The 24,551-nt window shown below is 34.5% G+C and overlaps 2 protein-coding genes and 1 long non-coding RNA gene across 7 annotated transcripts; all 3 read right to left on the bottom strand.

Moving 5' to 3' along the window:
- Positions 1–413: 413 nt before the first annotated feature.
- LOC115919157 lies at positions 414–3,200 on the bottom strand. Of its 2 annotated transcripts, none has more exons than XM_030972183.1 (2): positions 3,182–3,200; positions 414–1,578 (listed from the first exon to the last, which is right to left on the bottom strand). In XM_030972183.1, the coding sequence occupies exon 2, from the start codon at positions 1,494–1,496 to the stop codon at positions 495–497; it is 1,002 nt and encodes a 333-aa protein (XP_030828043.1). In that variant the 5' UTR covers positions 1,497–1,578; positions 3,182–3,200; the 3' UTR covers positions 414–494. The 2 variants fall into 2 exon arrangements, with proteins under 2 accessions (XP_030828043.1, XP_030828090.1); XM_030972230.1 differs by lacking the exon at positions 3,182–3,200 and adding an exon at positions 2,189–2,433.
- Positions 3,201–3,887: 687 nt separating this feature from the next.
- LOC115919175 lies at positions 3,888–4,853 on the bottom strand. The gene is made up of 2 exons (XM_030972304.1): positions 4,471–4,853; positions 3,888–3,928 (listed from the first exon to the last, which is right to left on the bottom strand). The coding sequence occupies exons 1-2, from the start codon at positions 4,818–4,820 to the stop codon at positions 3,922–3,924; spliced, it is 357 nt and encodes a 118-aa protein (XP_030828164.1). The 5' UTR covers positions 4,821–4,853; the 3' UTR covers positions 3,888–3,921.
- A 3,633-nt stretch (positions 4,854–8,486) lies between these two features.
- On the bottom strand, positions 8,487–19,813 carry LOC105442487. 4 transcript variants are annotated; one of them, XR_004061723.1, is made up of 4 exons: positions 19,770–19,813; positions 16,064–16,091; positions 14,127–14,175; positions 8,487–9,064 (listed from the first exon to the last, which is right to left on the bottom strand). It is a non-coding gene; the product is annotated as an uncharacterized LOC105442487 (long non-coding RNA). The 4 variants fall into 4 exon arrangements; XR_004061717.1 differs by lacking the exon at positions 8,487–9,064 and adding an exon at positions 11,505–11,638; XR_004061720.1 differs by lacking the exon at positions 8,487–9,064 and adding an exon at positions 12,505–12,907.
- Between the last annotated feature and the right edge of the window lie 4,738 nt (positions 19,814–24,551).

Genomic DNA, 24,551 nt, shown 5'->3' with positions numbered 1-24,551 from the left:
TTTCATGATATCTTGTTGTTTTTTCTTAAAATTTTCATCGTTGCGATATAATTCCTTTATTCGTTTTTTCATGATATCTTGTTTTTTTTTCTTAAAATTTTCATCATTGCGATATAATTCCTTTATTCGTTTTTTCATGATATCTTGTTGTTTTTTCTTAAAATTTTCATTATTGCGATATAATTCCTTTATTCGTTTTTTCATGATATCTTGTTGTTTTTTCTTAAAATTTTCATCATTACGATATAATTCCTTTATTCGTTTTTTCATGATATCTTGTTGTTTTTTCTTAAAATGTTCGTTGTTCAAATATTTACTTCTTAATTTGCTTTTATGCATTCGTTTAAATAGTTCATCGTTCCAATATCTATTTTTCATTTTAATCCTCATTGCTGTTTTAACATTTTCTTTGAATCCTTCATTTCTCAAATATTTTTGTTTATTTCCATACAAAATTTTCTTTTTATAACGTGAATCAAAATGATATTTGGTTTTCATAATATTAAGCTGTATGTTCCTGAAATTTGAATCTTCTTCATACATTTCTTTTTGCCTTTTTTTACTTCATTTATTTTTTCTATTTTGTAGGTTAAATCATTTTGATATTTATTTTTTTTAATAATTTTTTTCATTTGCGCATTGTGAATACACTTTTCCTTTTTCTTAATGATTTTATCTTTGGTCAAGGCTCGTTTTTCTCTCATTCGCTGTCTACTGCGCTTTTTTTTTTGATCAGAACTTTGTCTGTGTTTACGTTTTTTCTTTCCACGGTCAACATTTCTAAAATGAACTTCTCCAATTATTGTTAATTCGTCATTACTATCAGCACATTCGCTTGCATCCATTCTTAAGCTGTCGTTCTCATTCATTTTCACCAATTTGGTTTTTCGAATTTCCTTGCCAAGGTCAACATCAAATTTCGCATCACTTTCGAGGTAACTCCACTTTCGTTTTCTGCTTAAGATAGAGTTGGAATTTTGAACTTTGTTCACTAAATTCAATTTATCAGAGTCATTTCCCTGTTTAGTACAATTTTTGGAGTCTCCCTTTTGTTCATTTTCATATTCTGCTTTTATAGAGTCATTTCCTTTCAGAAGACAACTATTATTCAGCTGTGGTTCTTTTAGTTTGGTTAAGGTAATTGTCACACTCTTCAGTTTTAATTCCTGACCGTTATAATGTACATCATGAATGATCGTTTCATTTGCTTCTTCAGGGAAGAGAAATACATTTGGGTTATCAATCATCTTTTGAGGGGAAACACTCTCATCCAATATTTGAACTTCATCAAAGCTTTCACAATGTATGGAACATCCAGAGCTTCCAGACTGACTTTCACTGTGCGTATTTGACGAAGGAATTGGATTACAAACAAAATCCTGTAACTGTGGATAGCCTTTCAAGGTTTCATTCTTACCGGAAGTTGCTTTAGCACATACACTAGTTACTTCATATTCGGTGTGCAGGGGGCATCCCATTGATTTTGCTAACCTCATGCAATGCTTGTACACACCTTGCCAGCTTTGAGTACGAAGTACAACACTGTGTCCGTTACAAATCAGGAAACCTCGACTGCTTCTGGAATGTGAATCAAATATAAAAAAACCATCTTGACCAGATAATACAATGAAAGTACTTCTAGCAAATGTCACAAAACATGCATCAGAATCAGTACAGAGTTCTTTTTCAAGTGCTTGCTTCAATGTCATCGAAAGAGACTGGGCCAATATCAATTCATCTCCATCTAACAATCCAGTGACTGGTTCACGGCATACTATGTTAAACAATTCATTGTACGCATCCAAATATTCAAATAGATCAGATATCAATAAGTATTGGTTGTCGAGTGAAGTGGATCGCCGTATGTAACAGTATAATTCATTACCGTTATTCAAAATCCTGTCTAGATCTGTACTTTTCCAATCATTGGCATTTTTTACCTTGCTATACAACAGTGCAGATAGTGAATTGGTAACACACTGCTTTCCACTTAAGTCACCAAATCTTGTATCACCTTGATTGAATGTCCCTTGGGCAACAAGCGTTATTTGTGTATCGACTCTCGTGCATTTGTCTTTGTGATCACTTTCAAGGGTTTCATCCTTGGTGTTACGTTCGTTGTGAACGACTGATTCAGACTGATTACTTGCACACTGTTCATATGTCATGTCAAAAAGATTTGCAGTACCTTTTCTCTCATCGTGATTTATCGTACCAGTTTCCAACGTGAGCCTACGTTTTTTTCCCTTTGGATCAACATGGTTTTGACATGTTTCAGGAGACTTATCCACTACTTCATCAATTTCTTCCTCTATCTGACACTGTGATCTACACTTCTTGAACACATGCTTTACTTTAACATCAGCCTGAATTGATGGACATGGCAAAGTTCTCTTTGACGTTATATCTTCTTTAGTTGTTCTTGTCTGTTCTAATGAATTGAAATTGACAAAATCTACAGATTCAACAACATTAAAATGAACATTTCCCGTGTACAGTATATAAATTCCCTTATCAGATGTAACAATATTGATTCTTCCAGGTTTCTTTGCAGAGTACAATTGCCAACATGGTACTTGGTCATTGTATGAATAAATATCAGTATCGATTAAATTTGCTAAAGCGCTAATTTCAGTGTCTGTAGCCCACGTTCCGTCTTCCTTTATTCTACGTTTCAAAACATATTCTCTGACTGTTCTATATTCTTGCCTCAATGTATTACTAAACATGTCCTTGGTTTGCAATAAATGTTTCACAGTGGCATTTCTTAGAATTGCATGATTACGCTCAGTTCCAGAAATTACATAGGAAATTGCACGAAAGAAACAATTGCCATCACCAGTAATTTGTTTACTCTGTAAAGGAACTCCAATAGAGCTATTTCTATCTAACCTTGAATCACAGCCTTTGCCTTTATATCTGATATTCAGTTTTGAACAAATGTTCTGTTTGTCATTATTCTGGAGGGGTACAAATTTGAAATCTTTATCTGGTCTATCACGTAATCCAAGATCTGCTACAAATTCAACTTCTGTTTCTGTTTCATCAGTACATGTGTACATATTAGCATCTATTGCCTTTTCAATGTCTTCATCTTTGATATTTGAATCTGAAGAAGATTCTAAAGGATTCCTTGAATGAGCATGATCCTTAAATGACATACCAGTATCATTGTCTGTACCATCTTTTACTGTATCAAAACTTTTATTCTTCAGGTCATTGTCAAACACTGCATCTTCTGGTACACCATCTGAAACATATGAAAAATCATTTTTCATCATATCATCATTTTCCAATACCAATTCACAGACACTGTCTACTGGTTCATTTCTGGGCATATCAATTGGTCTATCACAAACATTGAAAGGCATATTGCGTTCTGGTAAAACACTTCTATCGAATAAATCACATCCAGGACTTGTGTCTGTATCACTATCAGATTCTATACATTTTCTTGCACACGAACGTTTCACTGGTATATGAACATCACTGCCACTATCATCGTCTGTTTCAATTTCCCTATTTTCATCAAAATTTGATTTCAACAGATTATTCTTTGAATCGTCCTGCACAACTCCATCTGAACCTTTGTTGTCTTTCATATTGCAAATATGCTGGTCTGAGTGTTCATCATTTTTACATGTATTTGGATCAAGTCCTTTGTCACTTGCATTCATAGATTTCTTTGTATCCAGCTTCTCATTCTTTACTGCTAATTCTATTCCTTCATCTTTGTCAAATCTAATCTCTGATTTATCACAAGAGTGATTTCCATCAGTGCCTTTTTTCCCGGCTTTGGAAGACTGACCTTTCATGTTCCTTTTTCGACCTCTTCCTCTTTTACCTCCTGCGTAGACTCTGTATCGTCTCAAATCCTGCATCTTTTCCAGAATGTTGCAAGTTCTTTGGTTAGAGCGTTGATCAGAATCTGGTTTTGACAATGGAGACAAACTAGCAGTTACGTCAGCGTATGATTGATTTTGCATTCTTTCCATTTCTTCACAGGCTTCATTGTAAACCTTCATAGAATGTAGAGATTGCACACTGCAAGCATAAATGCTCAATAGATTTTCTGCATAGGATTGCACACTGACATCTTCTTCTTCATTTTTCATTTTCTGCTTCACCTTACACTCTCTTTTGTGTACTGTGTTTTTTCTCTTACGACTCCCATAAAATGTCTTGAATGCTTTGCCAATGTAGGTAACACCTGGTTCCAACAATACACCATGAATTGATCTTTTCTGCCTTTTGTCCTGTTCATTTTCTTCTTTTGAATTTGAATGCAATCTTTCTTCTCTTTTTCTTGCCATCAGTTTTGCTCTCTTGCATTTCACTTTCACCCACTTATCGTCAACTTCTTCATTGAGCAAGTTTTGATCTATGAAATGAGACAGATTGTCTGTTACACCATTTTCATATCTGCTACATGGCTCTGCAAACAGCGTGCTCCTTTTTACTTTAACATACCTCTTCTTTGATGTCCTTACTCGTCTTGTCTGTTTGAAGATCTCCATGTTCTCATCGTCATTGTCATCATCATCATCTGCTGACATGAGAGGCTCATATCTGTTATAATGAGATGGAATACATACTTTGTCAAATATTCGATCGCCAATATTGCTATGACCACAGCATGAGCAAATCCAAATCAATCTCTGGTCAGCAAGTTTGTCATTGTTCAAGTATTCCTCACATGTCACATGGAAATGGTTGGTACAAGACTCGCATGTTACATAGTTGTCACTTTTATTGATCTTATCCATGCAATAACATTCATCAACATCTGTGTTGATCATCGATGTGTAACTGGAAAGCATGCTTAGAATCTCATGAACAATAGAGCTGAATTGAGTTGCAGCCATTTTCAATCTCTTTATCGCAATAGGCATAAAATGCACAATATTAAAAGTTTACAGTCTAATTAGTAATATTCAAATAAATGCCTTGATGTGTTTTGGATGTACAAGAAGGTAATACTTTTAAAGATTTCACGTACGAATCTTTGTATCTATTCTGCAATATATCTCTTCAAAGTGCAATACTTTATTAAAAACTTTTAGTTCCCTGACAATTTTTAAAATCTGTTTGTCAATGAAGCAGACTCGCAAGTGGACTCTGTCACTCTCGATGCAAAATTGTTTATCCCCTTTTCACACTTAAGGGTTTATTATAATGTTATTTTCCTTGTAATGAAAGTCACTTAATACAAACACTGAATATCTTATCAAAATTTCCTTCAACTCTCTTCTTTATCAACAAACTTTAGTTAATTACTTGAATATTAGTTATATTAACACGTTTCCTACTCTCTATGAAACTACTTAAGCTTATATGTTTTTCCTAAACCTTGTTCTCTTACTCAATTTTTCTACTTTTGTTATTTATCAAGCTCACTTTAAAAAAAAGAAAAGAAAATCTGTGATCAAATATTTTCTTTCCAACCACTCAAGCCCACTTGTATTTTTCTACCTTGATCTCTTTAATAATTTCCTTATTCTTTTTATTTATCACGCTCCCTTCTTTTCTCCAAAACTCTGTAAATGATAAAATACCTTCTCTGCAACTTCTCAAGCCCACTTGTATTTCTGAACCTTATTCTCTTCAATTTTCCTCACCCTTTTTTTCGTTTTTTTTAATATGTTCAACTTATCAAAGACACCTCCTTTTCTCTAAACTCTGTAAGTTCTGGACTTTATTCTCTTACTTCAACTTTTCTCACGCTTTTGTAATTAATCGAGCTTACCTCTTTCTTAAATTAAAAAAAAAAAGTGTCATCAAATATCCTCTATCAAAGTTCTTAAGCCCACTTTATTTCTCAATCTTGTTCTCTGGCTTTAATTTTCCTCACGAATATGTAATTTACCAAGTTCCGGTCTTTTTATTCTAAAAACTCTCTAATCAAATATTTTCTTTCCAACCACCTAAGCTCACTTGTATTTACGTTTCCTCTTACTTCAATTTTCCTCAATCTTTTTGTAATTTATCAGGGATTTTTTAAACAAAATCTGTGAATGATCAAATACCCTCTCTGCAACTACTCAAGCCCACTTGTATCTCTGCACTTAATTCTCTTCAATTCTCCACACTTGACTTCAGTATGTATAATTTATCAGTCACTTCCTTTTTTTTTTCTAACTCTATAAACTTTTGAACCTTACTCTCTTCAATCGTCCTCACTCTTTGTAATTTAAAGCTTACTCCTTTCTTTAAAAAAACCTCTCTGTAATAAAATATGCTCTTTCAAACTACTCAAAATTACTTGTTCTCTTGACTTCAATTTTACTCACTCTCTTTGTAATTTTTCAAACTCACTGCTTTTTCTTTTAACTTAAAAACCTCTGTAATCAAATATCTTCTATCCAACTACTCTAGTTCACTTGTATTTCTAAACCTTCTTTTCTTTCTTCAATTTTCCCCACTCCTTTTTCAATTTTACCACGCTTACTTCCTTTTGAAAAAAATCTGTAAACGATCAAATATCCTGCTTTTCTTCTGATTAATTAATCTTATCACTGGTTAATGAATTTCCAATACGCTCACCCAAAGTTCTTTGTAAGCAAACACACTTTATTGTATCCCTACAACTGAAAATATCCCAAGTTTGTTTCCCACTTTTTGCAAACTTGCCTTTTATTTCTCAAAACTGTAATTTGATAAATTGTATTTATTCCTATCAAGCCTGTTTGTTTTTCTAACACACTGTCCCTGTTATTGCTTATTTATCCACGAGTCTCACCTGGTTCCTGTTATTGCTTATTTATCCAGGAGTCTCACCTGGTTCCTGTTATTGCTTATATATCCAGGAGTTTCACCTGCTTCCTGTTATTGATTATATATCCAGGAGTTTCACCTGGTTCCTGTTATTGATTATATATCCAGGAGTCTCACCTGGTTCCTGTTTTCTTTTTCAGTAATTTCTTTTCTTTTTCAGTAATTTCTTTTCTTTTTCAGTTATTTCTTCTGTGGATTCTTTATACAACTCTACCACGGTCTCCCGTGGGTGAAATGTGATGAAATGGATAAAGACGCACACCCTTCTTGAGTGTGGGACACTCTCTTCTGAGAGCAGGATCTCTTCTGAGATTAGGAAAAGAGGTGAGATGAAGGTTCTTTGGTTCAAATGTATACAATGAAAAGATGTCAACATAAAACAATTACTTTTCCTGAAAAGATCAAATTTCCAGGAGACAAACACAAACACATAAGTGACAGCCAGACACCTGTAACGAGAGGGAGTAAATATTAAAAGGTTTGTTAAAATGAAAAGGAGCATCATCCATCTTTCAGAAGGCAAAAATTTTAACGTTTGTGAGGTAAGATTATGCTACAATACATATATATATATATATACAGATATTAATCATTTTTATCCACAAAATGTACATAAATTCGTTATTTTGGGACACTATACATGATTCCTATAAAATAACATGCTCATTTACATGTTGAGACCCCTACCTCCACCCCCCCCCCCTTCCATTTTACAACACCCTGCAATTCTGGTTTTCCTACAAAGTGCATCAAAAGCTTCCTACTGTCATCACTATTGCTTGAACAGGGAGAAAAAGAAAAAAGATTGTAAAGCTCAAAGCCATTTTAAACAATTTAAAACCCTGTTCTCATAACAGGGATACCAGTCAATGCCTTTTCTACATACTTCTCAACTTTACAGGGAGTTTTGTTGAGAAAGACTGCAATTTTATAGGCCTCTACTGCTCTAGATCTACCGTACATGAAATACCTGAAATTTAACATTATTTCATCATTTTGACACAGATTTTTAATATATATTTGTCTTTGTGTTGCAGTTGGGAAGATTTTGGTCATTGCTTGTCTTCTTTAATTTCAATCACGTAGATTTAACATATGCGCAGACATATGGAAGCATGACTGAGACCGTCAAAAACACAGAATTACGTCATGTCGTAATTCAATTTGGTACATGTCATGAATTAATTACGACATGTAACAATTCGAATTACGACATGACATGAATCTGATCAATGTCAGGTCACTCAATCTGTCATCATAACATAAGGGAATCCCATACATGTCACATGAAAATGCTGAGTGACTCACTGGCTTTTTTCTTCTTTGGTAATAACATACATGTACATAAAATGAGCTGTAAAGGGTATATGAGCATTTGTCAACATCAATATCCTACTTCTGCTTGTAATGGCCAAAATTAAACTGATTGAATCTTTGCGCAGCATAAAATGTACGACCATTCGGTACAATGGTCTGAAAATAAGACCATTACTTACTGGCTCTATAGTTCTTAAGTCGATTCGACAACTAATAGTCGTTATTTTCCAACTTAAAGACATTTTCAAGCCCCCCTTTTTTTAGGGAAGTTCTAAATTAGTATTATCTTTCAAATGCCGTTGGAATGTAACCTTCTCATTTTGTTGGCCTGCAAATGGGACATAGTACCTTTAAAGGTAAAGACCAGTTTGGGTCATGCGATTGCATTGGGACGCTAAACATGTAAAAAAAAATTAATGGCCTAACTCAAATCTTTTGGGACCCATAAAATAGCTTTGACTTAGACAAATTTTGATTTAGGAGGGTTATAAAATAATGGGACAAAACAGGATGGGCTACGTGTAGACGTTCAACCATAGCAATTTTTGACTTATCCAAGTTCGACTTAGGCAAGGTCACCTGTACTATATGTTTTGCATTGGACTAAAATCAAAATACATCTATACGTTTGCACTAGGTGTTCAATAAAAAAAACTTTTTCTTCTTTATCAACTCCTTACATAATTCACTATGGATTCTCTTCAAATTTTGGCAACACCCAATGGAAGAGTATTGAGAATTGTCCACAAAATTATGTTACATACCTACGGAAGTGTCAAAAATGTTATATAGAAATTTCATTAAGCCATAGCTTTCCTATTCCGCGTTCAATTATGTTCCCAATTATGCAGATCTGTTTCATTCCATTGTAGCTTTAATTTAAAAACTACTTGACTTCAGCCTTCTTAAGCAGATCAACTTACTCTCTGCAACTCTCTGCAACTCTCTGCAACTCTTAAAAACAGTCAATAACCTGAAAGAAAAAAAGAAAAGAAACTAGATGGAATTCGACTGCGCGCAGTCGAAAATGATGCCTCCGTTATAGAGCAATTTTACAAACCAAAACAGAAAAAAAAAATGAATTCACGTTCAATGGTAATCCATTGACAGGTTCTCAGAATATTGTGATTACAAGCAATTTCTCATATACATATATGACCCTTGATCTTTGACGTCATGACCATAAAATCTACGCAGTTCATTGGCTCTGCAAGATGTTCTGAGTTAAATAGTAATCCATCTGTCAGTTCTAATGAGAATGCGTTCACAAGCTATTTTTGCATACATAATGGGCCCATGACCTTTGACCTTTGACCTTATGAACCAAGAATCTACTCAGTTCATTGGCTCTGAAAGTAACAAACATGACCTAATTTTGGCATGAATCCATCAATCGGTTCTTGAGATAACGCGATCACAAGCTGTTTTTGCATTCATAATGTGCGCTGTGGCCTTTGACCTTTGACCTACGTGCTCCAAAATCTAATCAGATTGTCTTCCTATGGTGATACACACTATCATTAAGTTTAAAGTTTAAATCTCCAGTGGTTCTTGAGATATTATGATAACAATCTCAATGTATGGAATTTCATAAGTTGACCTCTGTGAACCTGTGACCTTTGACCTACGTGCTCCAAAATCTAATCAGATCGTCTTCCTATGGTGATACATACTATCCTTAAGTTTGAAGTTTTTACATCTCCAGTGGTTCTTGAGATATCATGATAACAATCTCAATGTATGGAATTTCATAAGTTGACCTCTGTGACCCTTGACCTTTGACATACGTGCTCCAAAATCTAATCAGATTGTTTTCCTATAGTGATACACACTATCACTAAGTTTGAAGTTTAAATCTCCAGTGGTTCTTGAGATATCATGATAACAATCTCAATGTATGGAATTTCATAAGTTGACCTCTGTGACCCTTGACCTTTGACATACGTGCTCCAAAATCTAATCAGATCGTCTTCCTATGGTGATACATACTATCCTTAAGTTTGAAGTTTAAATCTCAAATGGTTCTTGAGATATCGCGCTAACAAACTCAATACAAGGAATTTCATAAGTTGACCTCTGTGACCTGTGACCTTTGACCTAGGTACTCCAAAATCTAATCAGATCGTCTTCCTATGGTGATAAATACTATTCCCGAGTCTTAAGTTTAAATCTTAAATGGTTCTTGAGATATTGTGATAACGGTCAAACGGGACGGACGTACGGACGGACGGACGGACGGATGTACGGACGGACAACCCGAAAACATGATGCCTCCGGCACCACCTTCGGTGGCGGAGGCATAAAAAACAATTGCATTTCATAAAATACCAATATGAATATATTACACAAATAAATACAAATAGTGAGCCCTCATCCAATGCTAAAAGATACTATGTCCCTTTTGCAGCCAACATCAAATGCTGTAGAACTTTGCAGGAATTATGAATATGTCATGTATGTCCTATCTGTGAAATTTAAACATTAGCAGTGTCCTAATATGCAAATTATGCAAAGAAACCCATTTACTTGCTAGACTAGCTTCACTGTCAGACACTATTGAGTGACTCACTGGCTTTTTTCTTCTTTGGTAATAATATACATGTACATACAATGAGCTGTAAAGGGTATATGAGCATTTGTCAACATCAATATCCCACTTTTGCTTGTAATGGCCAAAATTAAACTGATTGAATCTTTGCGCAGCATAAAATGTACGACCATTGTACAATGGTCTGAAAATAAGACCATTACTTACTGGCTCTATAGTTCTTAAGTCGATTCGACTACTAATAGTCGTTATTTTCCAACTTAAAGACATTTTCAAGCCCCTCTTTTTTTAGGGAAGTTCTAAATTAGTATTATCTTTCAATTGCTGTTGGAATGTAACCTTCTCATTTTGTTGGCCTGCAAATGGGACATAGTACCTTTAAAGGTAAAGACCAGTTTTGGTCATGCGATTGCATTGGGATGCTAAACATGTAAAAAAAAAATAATGGCCTAACTCAAATCTTTTTGGACCCATAAAATAGCTTTGACTTAGACAAATTTTGATTTAGGAGGGTTATAAAATAATGGGACAAAACAGGATGGGCTACGTGTAGACGTTCAACCATAGCAATTTTTGACTTATCCAAGTTCGACTTAGGCAAGGTCACCTGTACTATATGTTTTGCATTGGACTAAAATCAAAATACATCTATACGTTTGCACTAGGTGTTCAATAAAAAAAACTTTTTCTTCTTTATCAACTCCTTACATAATTCACTATGGATTCTCTTCAAATTTTAGCAACACCCAATGGAAGAGTATTGAGAATTGTCCACAAAATTATGTTACATACCTACGGAAGTGTCAAAAATGTTATATAGAAATTTCATTAAGCCATAGCTTTCCTATTCCGCGTTCAATATGTTCCCAATTATGCAGATCTGTTTCATTCCATTGTAGCTTTAATTTAAAAACTACTTGACTTCAGCCTTCTTAAGCAGATCAACTTACTCTCTGCAACTCTCTGCAACTCTCTGCAACTCTGAAAACAGTCAATAACCTGAAAGAAAAAAAGAAAAGAAAAAAACAATTGCATTTCATAAAATACCAATATGAATATATTACACAAATAAATACAAATAGTGAGCCCTCATCCAATGCTTAAAGATACTATGTCCCTTTTGCAGCCAACATCAAATTCTGTAGAACTTTGCAGGAATTATGAATATGTCATGTATGTCCTATCTGTGAAATTTAAACATTAGCAGTGTCCTAATATTCAAATTATGCAAAGAACCCATTTACTTGCTAGACTAGCTTCACTGTCAGACACTATTGAGTGACTCACTGGCTTTTTTCTTCTTTGGTAATAACATACATGTACATAAAATGAGCTGTAAAGGGTATATGAGCATTTGTCAACATCAATATCCCACTTCTGCTTGTAATGGCCAAAATTAAACCGATTGAATCTTTGCGCAGCATAAAATGTACGACCCTTCGGTACAATGGTCTGAAAATAAGACCATTACTTACTGGCTCTATAGTTCTTAAGTCGATTCGACAACTAATAGTCGTTATTTTCCAACTTAAAGACATTTTCAAGCCCCCCTTTTTTAGGGTAGTTCTAAATTAGTATTATCTTTCAAATGCCATTGGAATGTAACCTTCTCATTTTGTTGGCCTGCAAATGGGACATAGTACCTTTAAAGGTAAAGACCAGTTTGGGTCATGCGATTGCATTGGGACGCTAAACATGTAAACAAAAATTAATGGCCTAACTCAAATCTTTTGGGACCCATAAAATAGCTTTGACTTAGACAAATTTTGATTTAGGAGGGTTATAAAATAATGGGACAAAACAGGATGGGCTACGTGTAGACGTTCAACCATAGCAATTTTTGACTTATCCAAGTTCAACTTAGGCAAGGTCACCTGTACTATATGTTTTGCATTGGACTAAAATCAAAATACATCTATACGTTTGCACTAGGTGTTCAATAAAAAAAAAAAAAATCTTCTTTATCAACTCCTTACATAATTCACTATGGATTCTCTTCAAATTTTGGCAACACCCAATGGAAGAGTATTGAGAATTGTCCACAAAATTATGTTACATACCTACGGAAGTGTCAAAAATGTTATACAGAAATTTCATTAAGCCATAGCTTTCCTATTCCGCGTTCAATTATGTTCCCAATTATGCAGATCTGTTTCATTCCATTGTAGCTTTAATTTAAAAACTACTTGACTTCAGCCTTCTTAAGCAGATCAACTTACTCTCTGCAACTCTCTGCAACTCTCTGCAACTCTGAAAACAGTCAATAACCTGAAAGAAAAAAAGAAAAGAAAAAAACAATTGCATTTCATAAAATACCAATATGAATATATTACACAAATAAATACAAATAGTGAGCCCTCATCCAATGCTTAAAGATACTATGTCCCTTTTGCAGCCAACATCAAATTCTGTAGAACTTTGCAGGAATTATGAATATGTCATGTATGTCCTATCTGTGAAATTTAAACATTAGCAGTGTCCTAATATTCAAATTATGCAAAGAACCCATTTACTTGCTAGACTAGCTTCACTGTCAGACACTATTGAGTGACTCACTGGCTTTTTTCTTCTTTGGTAATAACATACATGTACATAAAATGAGCTGTAAAGGGTATATGAGCATTTGTCAACATCAATATCCCACTTCTGCTTGTAATGGCCAAAATTAAACCGATTGAATCTTTGCGCAGCATAAAATGTACGACCCTTCGGTACAATGGTCTGAAAATAAGACCATTACTTACTGGCTCTATAGTTCTTAAGTCGATTCGACAACTAATAGTCGTTATTTTCCAACTTAAAGACATTTTCAAGCCCCCCTTTTTTAGGGTAGTTCTAAATTAGTATTATCTTTCAAATGCCATTGGAATGTAACCTTCTCATTTTGTTGGCCTGCAAATGGGACATAGTACCTTTAAAGGTAAAGACCAGTTTGGGTCATGCGATTGCATTGGGACGCTAAACATGTAAACAAAAATTAATGGCCTAACTCAAATCTTTTGGGACCCATAAAATAGCTTTGACTTAGACAAATTTTGATTTAGGAGGGTTATAAAATAATGGGACAAAACAGGATGGGCTACGTGTAGACGTTCAACCATAGCAATTTTTGACTTATCCAAGTTCAACTTAGGCAAGGTCACCTGTACTATATGTTTTGCATTGGACTAAAATCAAAATACATCTATACGTTTGCACTAGGTGTTCAATAAAAAAAAAAAAATCTTCTTTATCAACTCCTTACATAATTCACTATGGATTCTCTTCAAATTTTGGCAACACCCAATGGAAGAGTATTGAGAATTGTCCACAAAATTATGTTACATACCTACGGAAGTGTCAAAAATGTTATACAAAAATTTCATTAAGCCATAGCTTTCCTATTCCGCGTTCAATTATGTTCCCAATTATGCAGATCTGTTTCATTCCATTGTAGCTTTAATTTAAAAACTACTTGACTTCAGCCTTCTTAAGCAGATCAACTTACTCTCTGCAACTCTCTGCAACTCTCTGCAACTCTGAAAACAGTCAATAACCTGAAAGAAAAAAAGACAAGAAAAAAACAATTGCATTTCATAAAATACCAATATGAATATATTACACAAATAAATACAAATAGTGAGCCCTCATCCAATGCTTAAAGATACTATGTCCCTTTTGCAGCCAACATCAAATTCTGTAGAACTTTGCAGGAATTATAAATATGTCATGTATGTCCTATCTGTGAAATTTAAACATTAGCAGTGTCCTAATATTCAAATTATGCAAAGAACCCATTTACTTCCTAGACTAGCTTCACTGTCAGACACTATTGAGTGACTCACTGGCTTTTTTCTTCTTTGGTAATAACATACATGTACATAAAATGAGCTGTAAAGGCAGAGCTGCCAACCTCCAGAACAGAAAATCAGTAATCACAAGGCTCAAAATCAGTAATTTGGGGTATAAATCAGTAATTTCTTATGCGGCGCTATGAATCTAAAAAAACGACACGCCAACACTGCGCGGACGCATGATTATCTGAAATTTTTGGTGATTTTACTCACACAAAGATGTTAAGTATTGAATTTCAGGTCATCACAACACAGTTTATCATGAAAAATGGCTCCTATTCACAGCACTCGCTACGATAAATCATATTTAATTCATTAAAAAAAAAAAAAAAAAAAAAAAAAAAATCTTTTTTTTTTTTTTTTTTTTTTAAAATCCGTAATTTGAGACAACATTCCGTAATGGTCGTTAATTTCCGTACCAATTACGGAAAATCCGTACTAGTTGGCAGCTCTGTAAAGGGTATATGAGCATTTGTCAACATCAATATCCCACTTCTGCTTGTAATAGCCAAAATTAAACTGATTGAATCTTTGCGCAGCATAAAATGTACGACCATTCGGTACAATGGTCTGAAAATAAGACCATTACTTACTGGCTCTATAGTTCTTAAGTCGATTCGACAACTAATAGTCGTTATTTTCCAACTTAAAGACATTTTCAAGCCCCCCTTTTTTTAGGAAGTTCTAAATTAGTATTATCTTTCAAATGCCGTTGGAATGTAACCTTCTCATTTTGTTTGCCTGCAAATGGGACATAGTACCTTTAAAGGTAAAGACCAGTTTTGGTCATGCGATTGCATTGGGACGCTAAACATGTAAACAAAAATTAATGGCCTAACTGAAATCTTTTGGGACCCATAAAATAGCTTTGACTTAGACAAATTTTGATTTAGGAGGGTTATAAAATAATGGGACAAAACAGGATGGGCAACGTGTAGATGTTCAACCATAGCAATTTTTGACTTATCCAAGTTCGACTTAGGCAAGGTCACCTGTACTATATGTATTGCATTAGACTAAAATTAAAATACATCTATCATTTGCACTAGGTGTTTAAAAACAAACAAACTTTTTTGGAAACGTTGTGGAATCGATCACAAAAGGTTGATCATCTAGCATATACGGTAAGTATTGGTGTGTACTGAAAGGTTCTGGATCATCAAAATGATGAGAAATTTGACCCAGTCATGGTAAAGTTACAAGCACTGTACACAGAAAGATGTATATGGGACTATGCAACACATGCGCAATATCTATCCACTCCGGGTAGATATAATTTACCAAATATATCAATTAGTATCAAAATTTGTATCATCAGGTATTAGTCAAAACATATTCTTTCACATGATTGGTAATCAAAGGTACCATTTCATTTGTTGAGAGGGGGGCGTTTCCAAAACTGGTCTATACCTTTACTGACATAATTAAAAGTAACTTGGTAGTGTCAAAAAAGTTATATAGAAAATTTCTTAAAGCCATAGCTTTCGTATTCTGCATTCAATTGTTCCCAATTATGCGGATCTGTTTCATTCCGTCATAGCTTTAATTTAAAAACTACTTGACTTCAGCTTTTCTAAGCATATCAACTTACTTTCTGCAACTCTTGAACTCTCAGTAACCTAAAATACAAACAAAACAAAACAAAAAATTACATTTAATAAAATACCAATATGAATATATTACAATAAATACAAATAATGAGCCCTCATTCATAATGCTAAATGACATAAATACAACAAGTCAACGCAAAGCATAGCATCCCCTCGCAGGGTACATACTGGGAAATCAAACTTAGGTTTTGATGCCATGTACTTTCATATCAAATTTGATTAAAATCCGTCAAACATTACTAAAGTTATTGATATCAGAAACCAGATTCGCATATTTAATGAGCTATGACCTTTGACCTATATACTGGGAAATCAAACTTAGGCTGTGTTTTGAACTTTTGATGCCATGTACCTTCATATCAAATTTGATTAAAATCTGTCAAACATTACTAAAGTTATCGATTGGAAACCAGATTCGCATATTTAATGAGCTATGACCTTTGACCTACATACTCAGAAATTGAACTTATGCTGGGTTTTTATACTATGTAACTTCATATCGAATTTCATGAAAATCCATCAAATAATACTAAAGTTATCGAACAGAAACCAGATTCGCATATTTAATGAGCTATGACCTTTGACCTACATACTCCGAAATTGAACTTATGTTATGTTTTTATACCTTGTACCTTCATATTGAATTTCATGAAAATCCATCAAATATTACTAAAGTTATCGAACAGAAACCAGATTCGCATATTTAATGAGCTATGACCTTTGACCTACATACTCCAAAATTGAACTTATGCGGTGTTTTTATACCATTTACCTTCATATCAAATTTCATTAAAATTTGTCAAACATTACTAAAGTTATTGGCCCGTATTCTGAAGTCAGGTTTAACTTTAAACCTAGGTTTAAGTCTAGTCTAAGCCTCGCCTAACTCTCAGATTTAAACCTAGGTTTAATTTTGCGTTTCTGAAGTCAGGTTTAACTTAAACCTAGGTTTAAGCCTGGTCTAACTCTGTGGAAATTGTACACATATTTAAACCTGGGGTACACCTAGTTTAAGTCTGGCTTAAGTCAGGTCTAACTATTTGTTGGAAATTCAGAGGAGAAGAAGACACCATTAAAAGGCATTACGACGAATTATTGCAAATAATGAGACCGGAGAGACCTCTTGTGGAAAGAAAAGAACCTTTCATAATCATTGCGACGATGATTTTTTTGCATCGCTGTTGTTTTTTAAATACCAAACAAACAGCGATTTGCACTTACTCCAACAGTACAAGGTGACACACACATCGCTTGCGGATGAAAGTGGGCCTTGCGATTTTATGCCTTCGGCAAGTTTGAACATTAATTTGGATACTTCATTTGCTTATTGAATCTTTATGCCTAATATTTTCTAAGTCTTAAGATTTTATATTTTATATAAGATTGTGTGATTTGTATAGTACGACAATACTTGAAACTAAAAAGTTGCCAAAGTAAATCGACAACACGTATCACTTTGTTGCAGAGGAAAACAAATGTAGTAGGCCTAGCCCCATACCTTTAGTTTGACGTTATGCTCACGTAGTTTTGAAACTGTGAGTGCAATGCACATTTTTGAATTGGGTCCCAACGATGTAAACAAATGAAATGCGAGTTAAAATAAAACTGTAGGCTTTATAAGGTTGAATTAGAATTAAGAGTAAATTAATGAAGAGCTAAATCTATATTTATAAGACAATCATGGATTAGCATAATTAAGAGCCAACGAGTGTGTTAAGCCGGAACTCTAGACCTAGTAGAGTTTTGGGTAGAATCTAATCCTACAATTTCTGCCCTAGATCTAGACCTAGTCTAGACTCTAGACCGATTAGGCGCGCCAAGTCTATTAATATTAATGATGTCAAAACATCCATAACATCCTAAAGATGCCCCGAAAGATGCATATAGAGGTCTAGATCTAGATATCTAGATCTAGACCTAAATAAGATTAAAATGACTAAAAGAGAAATGATCACAAATACCTTCTTGATGCAGAATAACTAGTCCAAAGTCAACATTGAAGCTCATATAATATGGTCGAATTTCAAGCGTTTTTTTTTAGGACAATGCAATATTTCTAAACTGTGTGTACTTGAACGAATGAATGCGCGCACGATCGATGATGCGCGCACGGTGACCAAGAAGGAGATCGTGATACCCGAGGTATCCGATACCCGACACGTCGGTTCGAAAAAGGATTCCATTGTCCTAAAAAAAAACTAAAAATCAAACAAATGAGCTTCTGCAATGTTGACTTTGGACTAGTTATTTTGCATCAAGAAGGTATTTTTGATCGTTTTTAGTTTCTCTTTTAGTCATTTAAATCTTATTTAGAGCATTTGTATGATGTTCTGGAATTGTAGAATCCTGATTTTTGTATTTTACTATTATTTATTTTTCGTAAAGAACAATTCCACCTCGATTCAGACTTTTTCAGCAGTTTAACAATAAATCAAAGGGTAAAACAAAACAAAAAATCAGGTCATAACGTTCAATGGTTGCTTCGAAAGAGATTTGTTTGTGTCGAATATTTTAAATTGAAGTTATTAAATTTGCAGCACGAAATCCAGCTATAAAAAAGCCTATATCAGCTACCCTTGAAGATGGATGAGCTGTACTGAGCATGTGCAGTAGAAGCAGACTACATCTCCATGGTAGTTAAACCTTGGCTTAACTTTAAACCTGGGTTTTAGACTTAAACCTGGGTTTAACTAAACCTGGCTTTCAGAAACTGAAATGATACTTAGACCTGAAGTCTGGCTTAGTTAAACCCGGGTTTAAAGTTAAACCTAGGTTTAACTAAACCTGACTTCAGAATACGGGCCATTGATTTTAAACCAGATTTGTTACGGCACACACAAGGAAGGGCATCGACAGCATATTAATACAGGGGTCTAGACTAGATCCCCTCCGACTTCTTTGGCGACGGGATAATTATTATCCCATGACTTTTACAAGCCGATCGCCTGTCAGCTGTGACCTGTCTAATTATCAACTATCAAGATATTTATGATTGGAATTACAAATTAATAGTATCAAGTAAGTATCAAGTATCAAGTATCAAGTTTATTTGTCTTTCAGAAAACACATGTGACAAAATAACAGAACAATGTAGAATAGAGAAAGACGAGGAGACCTTGGTAATAATAATAGATCTAGACTAGATCTAGGTCTAGTCTAGATCTATGATCTAGGCCTAGATCTATAGTCAGATATAGATCTAGTATCTAGATCTAGGCCTAGATCCCTACGGTTTTTAATTTATAACACCGACTTAGATCTAGATCTATCATCTAGACTAGGTCTACTCTAGGTCTACGGTCTACACTCTACAGTCTATTGGGGGAAAACCGGTCACTCAAAGTCAAACTGAGTCAAAGATTTTCACTTTTTTGAAACACTTCCTTTTCGTTTTTCGTAGGGCTTCAAAATTCAATCACAATCACTCACTGAGCTGATGATATTACACGTAGATCTAGACCCTATAGGTCTAGGCCTACATGATGTAGGCCTATACATTGTACGTAAGATGTAGATCTATCGTTATCTCAGACTCGATTTGTAAAACTGCAAACATTATTATAATAGGTCTAAACAAAGTCAATGCCTTTAAAACTTTAATACACTCACACACTTAACGCAAAATCTCCAACAAACTAATAAGAAAGGATTCACGATAAAGTACAATAGCAACAACCGATTTCTTACCAAAGCTAAGCTAGCAATCAGCACAACAGCACAACTAAACAGCAGTAGGTAGGCCTACTCAGAAACTCATATGCATGAGTACGAGTGTGCATGCAATTCGAATCGGCCAAAATCTTGGTCAGATTAAATTCGCCCTACAGACAATTCGCCCAGTTTATTTCTCGCGCATATAATTTCTCACGAAATGCATGATTTTGCGTTTATATCTAAGGGAAAAGGAAAGTCAAAACAATGGATATCTGATACCTTGTCGTTTAGGCCATGTAAAAAGAATATACATGTTTAGCGTCCCCGCCCGCTTCCTTTTTGGGGGCCACCTCCTATTATTATTATTTTTATTTTTTTTATTTATTTATTTTTTTTTTAAAGAAAAAAAACATAAAAAACACTGCTAAAATGGATCTATTTCTGATTTAAAAAATAAAAAATAAAAATGTCGGCGGCCATCTTGAAAAGTAGCCCGACTGACAGGGAAAATGTACCGAGCGGCCATTTTGAGCGGCCATTTTGAAAGAAAAAAAAAGAACTTCCTATTTTTCCAAAAAACAGGACGCTAAACATGTTTTGTTTTTTTTTGGCCTTATTCCATTGCTACTTAATTTTCTCTAGCTCTTTCCGTTGCCTAGCTTTGGCTAGCTTTGTATTCTTATTTCACGTACGTATACCATCATTTCCTTATATCCTCCCGCTATCCTCTCTCCTTCCAAGTGTATGCATTATGCGTGTATTCTCTATGGGACATGACTTTTTCTGAAAACTGGATTCTACATTTCCGTCTTTCACGAGCAATATCTCCGTCGTCTTAGCTTCGTTTTCGCTGAGCATCGAGTATGTTGTAGCTGAGACAATAAGCTATCACAAATGTGACATTTATTTCTCGATCAGATGCTAAGATCATGCTCATATTTCAGACCACCTTAATCGTACTCAAAACTTGAACCGTCCAATTTCTTTCAAATTTAACACAGTCATAGGTCATCATCTTAAGACGTGACAGGAACATTTTCAAGTTCATCAAAATATCATGACGGCATCCAGGCGCCATTTTGTGAAGTGCTCTGAGAATCAACTCATGATCATATCTTCATAACCGTAAATCATTTCTCATTCATATTTATAACGAATATGGTCAATATCCGTCCGGTCAACTTAAGGTCAATTAACGCGCGCGTACGCGTCCGTCCGCGCGTCGGTGCGCGCAAAAATAAAAAAATGCTCATAATCACTTTTTGATCAAATTAGAGTACGTTTTAGGCCATTTCAAGCATTTCGAGAATTTTGCGTGCGCACACCTTTCCACGCGCATAAATTTGCGCGCACGTTTTTGTTCGTAATGGTCGAACGCAACCTAAAAACGCCATTTGTTGTCTTACATAGTATTGCCCATTTTTTCCGAACAATTTGATACCATGTTTATCTCTTTATGACCATGAATAACGAAATGAGCGTCCGTTCAAGGTAAATGTCTGTGCGCGTGGGAGCTCTTTTAATACATAGCATATGGGCAAAAACATGCCTATACGAAATACATTATTAACCGTATAGAACAATTAAATGTTATTGCTCGATCTGAAAAGTCAACGGCAAAATGCGTGGGAAAGTAGTGAGCAATAATCGAGGCAGTTGTACATTTCATCGCGCACCAGCTGCTGGTAACCATGACAATGTATATTACGCATATAACAAAATGCGCACTATGAGCGAACTCCATTGTGACGTAACAATCACACCCTAGGCATACTGTTTGCAGTGTATCTCTGTAAATGTTGATCAATTTTCTTCCAAATTTTGATATGTTTTAGCTGAGACAATTTTCAACAAATGCCGTCGCCACGATTTTTCATTTTGACAAAAGCATCATGGCGTATTTTTGCGATTAAAGGAGGCATGTCAATTTTTCACATTTTGCGTATATTCTCTATGGGACATCACTTTTTCTCAAATCTGGATTCTACATTCCTGTCTTTTGCGAGCAATATCGCCGTTTTTTGCGCTTGGTTTTTGTTGATTTTTGAGTATATTGTAGCTGAGACTATATATGCTATCTAAATATTTCCTCACTTTTTTCAATCAGATGTCAGGATCACGCTTATGATCATGATCATCATCATCATAATGATGATAATCATCCCCATCAAAATCTTCATGATCATGATTATCATCATCATTATCATTATTATCATTGTCATCATCATCACCATTATCATCATCATTATCATAATGATGATAATCATCCTCATCAACATCATCATGATCATGATTATCATTATCATGATTATCATTATCGTCATCATGACAATAATGATAATCATGATTAAGTAGTTTATTTTTAATACTTTGTGTCATATTCATTAGGCCTACTTATTTTGATATTTGTTTGCATTAAATTTGATCATGATCATTATGAATCATGATAATTTCTCAATATTTCGTTCATCAGTTCAGCTCATCAGTTTAGTTCAGTTCATCAGTTCATCCGTTTAGCTCATCAATTCAGTTCATTTCACGACAGTTCAATCTATCACTTCATCAGTTCATTAGTACTTCATTCATCAATTCATATCTCAATACATCATTTTACATTAACATCATTTTATTGGGTAATTGAATTCAAGATGAACATGATCATAAGAATTGAAGACAGACCACCTAATTCGTCCCCATGACGAATTAAATTTCTAGTTTATTAGGTGGTCTGTCAACGACAGATCACCTATTGTTTTCGTCAGAATTTTCTTTCTTTATTTATTTATTAGGTGGTCTGTCGATGACAGATCACCTATTGATTTCGTTAGAATTTTCTTTCTTTATTCTTTATTCTTTATTCTTTATTCTTTATTTATTTTTATTTATTCCGTACACTTTTTTTGTGTATACGTTTACTCGAACTCGACCTGGTCAATTTCCTTCAAATTTCTGCTAGTCATCAGGCCCTATGATATGAAGTTCCCGAAACCTTTTTCAAGTTCATGGGGTCATCGTGACGTCATCCAGGCGCCATTTTGTAAAAATCAGGTCATTATCATATCTCAATAACGAGTAATCAAAAATAAACCATATTTAGTATACATCAACTTCCGGTCAAAGGTCAACTAAAAATGTCAACAAAATCCGTGCGCGCACCTCGACGCGCACGTACGCCCGCTTAAAATTTTTAAAATGCTCCAATTCGTCCCAAATTTTGTTTGCACACGTTTCAGGTCATTTTAAGCATTTCAAAATTTTCCGTCCGTAAGTGTCCCCGCGCGCGTTGCGCGCGCTCACAGCGCGCGTAAAAAGTCAAATTTAATTTTTTTTACATGATTTAGATTCCTCTTACCGTAAATGACAATTTACATTAATTTCAGTCACTCTTGACCTTTCATAAGGCCGTGAGCGCGCGTCAAAGTTCAAAATCCGCGCGTGCTGCTATGGGCAATATAATGCAAATTTGATCAAAAACATGCCATTTTAAAAATGAAAATAGCTCTTCAGATAGTCCATTGACCCCCAATTTTTATATCATGGTTGGAAAAAGCATGAGTTGGAGATATGAATTCATGTCTCATTTGATCCTCAATTAACTCATGACGTCATCATAATGGCCTCCGAACTCAAAATTTCAATTTGCATATTATGACGTCAGCAGATTTTTGAAAAATTGATTGTATCTCTGTAAATATTGATCAATTTTCTTTCAAATTTTGATATGTTCTACCTGAGAATATTCTCTACAAAGGCAGTTGACACAATATTTCATTTTGACAATGGTATCATGGCGTATTTTTGCGATTAAAGGAGGCATGTCAATTTTTCACATTTTGCGTGTATTCTCTATGGGACATGATTTTTTCTCAAAACTGTATTCTACATTCTCGTATTTTGCGAGCAATATCTCCGTATTGTTATCTTCGTTTACGCTGAGCTTTGAGTATGTTTTAGCTGAGACAATAAGCTATCACAAGTGTGCCCTTTATTTTTCGATCAGATGCCGGGATCATGCTCATATTTCACTTACAAAGTGGGATTTGATAATTCCATTTTCCGTTTACGTGTAATCTCTATGGGAAATGTTTTGGTATATCGGTAACGCACTTGACTTCAGACCTCAAGGTCCCTGGTTCGAGTCCGGGCGTCTGCAACAATTTTTTTTCTTCACTTTTTTTTCTTTTTGACCTTTCACTCTACCATCTCCTTTGAATATTAAAACACGTACAATCGCAAATAATGTAATAAACAACCATATTTACTTTATTATTACCCTATTATCACTAGATCCATTACTTTTTGCGTGTAATCCTTATGGGAGATGACTTTTTCTCAAACCTGGATTCTACATTCTTGTCTTTTGCGAGCAATATCGCCGTTATTTCGGCTTGATTTTTGTTGATTTTTGAGTATGTTGTAGCTGAGACTATATACGATCTAAATGTTCTCTCATTTTTTTCAGTCTAATGTCATCGTGGTCTGTTGATGATAATCATCAACATCATCATGATCATCGTCATCATCATAGTCGTCATCACCATTACTATCAAGATCATCATCATCATGATCATCATGATGATCATCATTGTTTACATGTCTATATAACTTCCCCCTTTCTCAATATAGTAAATATTATAATCTATCATAAGACTTGAAGACAGACCACCTAATTCGTCCCCATGACGAATTAAATTTCTAGTTATTATTATTCTTTATTTTTATTTATTTCTTCACACTTTTTTGTTCACAGGATAACTCAAGATCGGTTCAATCAATTTCCTTCAATTTTGGCACAGTCATAGGCCATTTTCATGA

Source organism: Strongylocentrotus purpuratus, unplaced genomic scaffold (genome assembly GCF_000002235.5).
Source record: "Strongylocentrotus purpuratus isolate Spur 01 unplaced genomic scaffold, Spur_5.0 spur5_contig_758, whole genome shotgun sequence".
In the NCBI taxonomy this organism is placed as follows: domain Eukaryota; kingdom Metazoa; phylum Echinodermata; class Echinoidea; order Camarodonta; family Strongylocentrotidae; genus Strongylocentrotus; species Strongylocentrotus purpuratus.
Note: the sequence above shows the minus strand (reverse complement) of the source record. Positions and strands in the feature narration are given on the sequence as shown.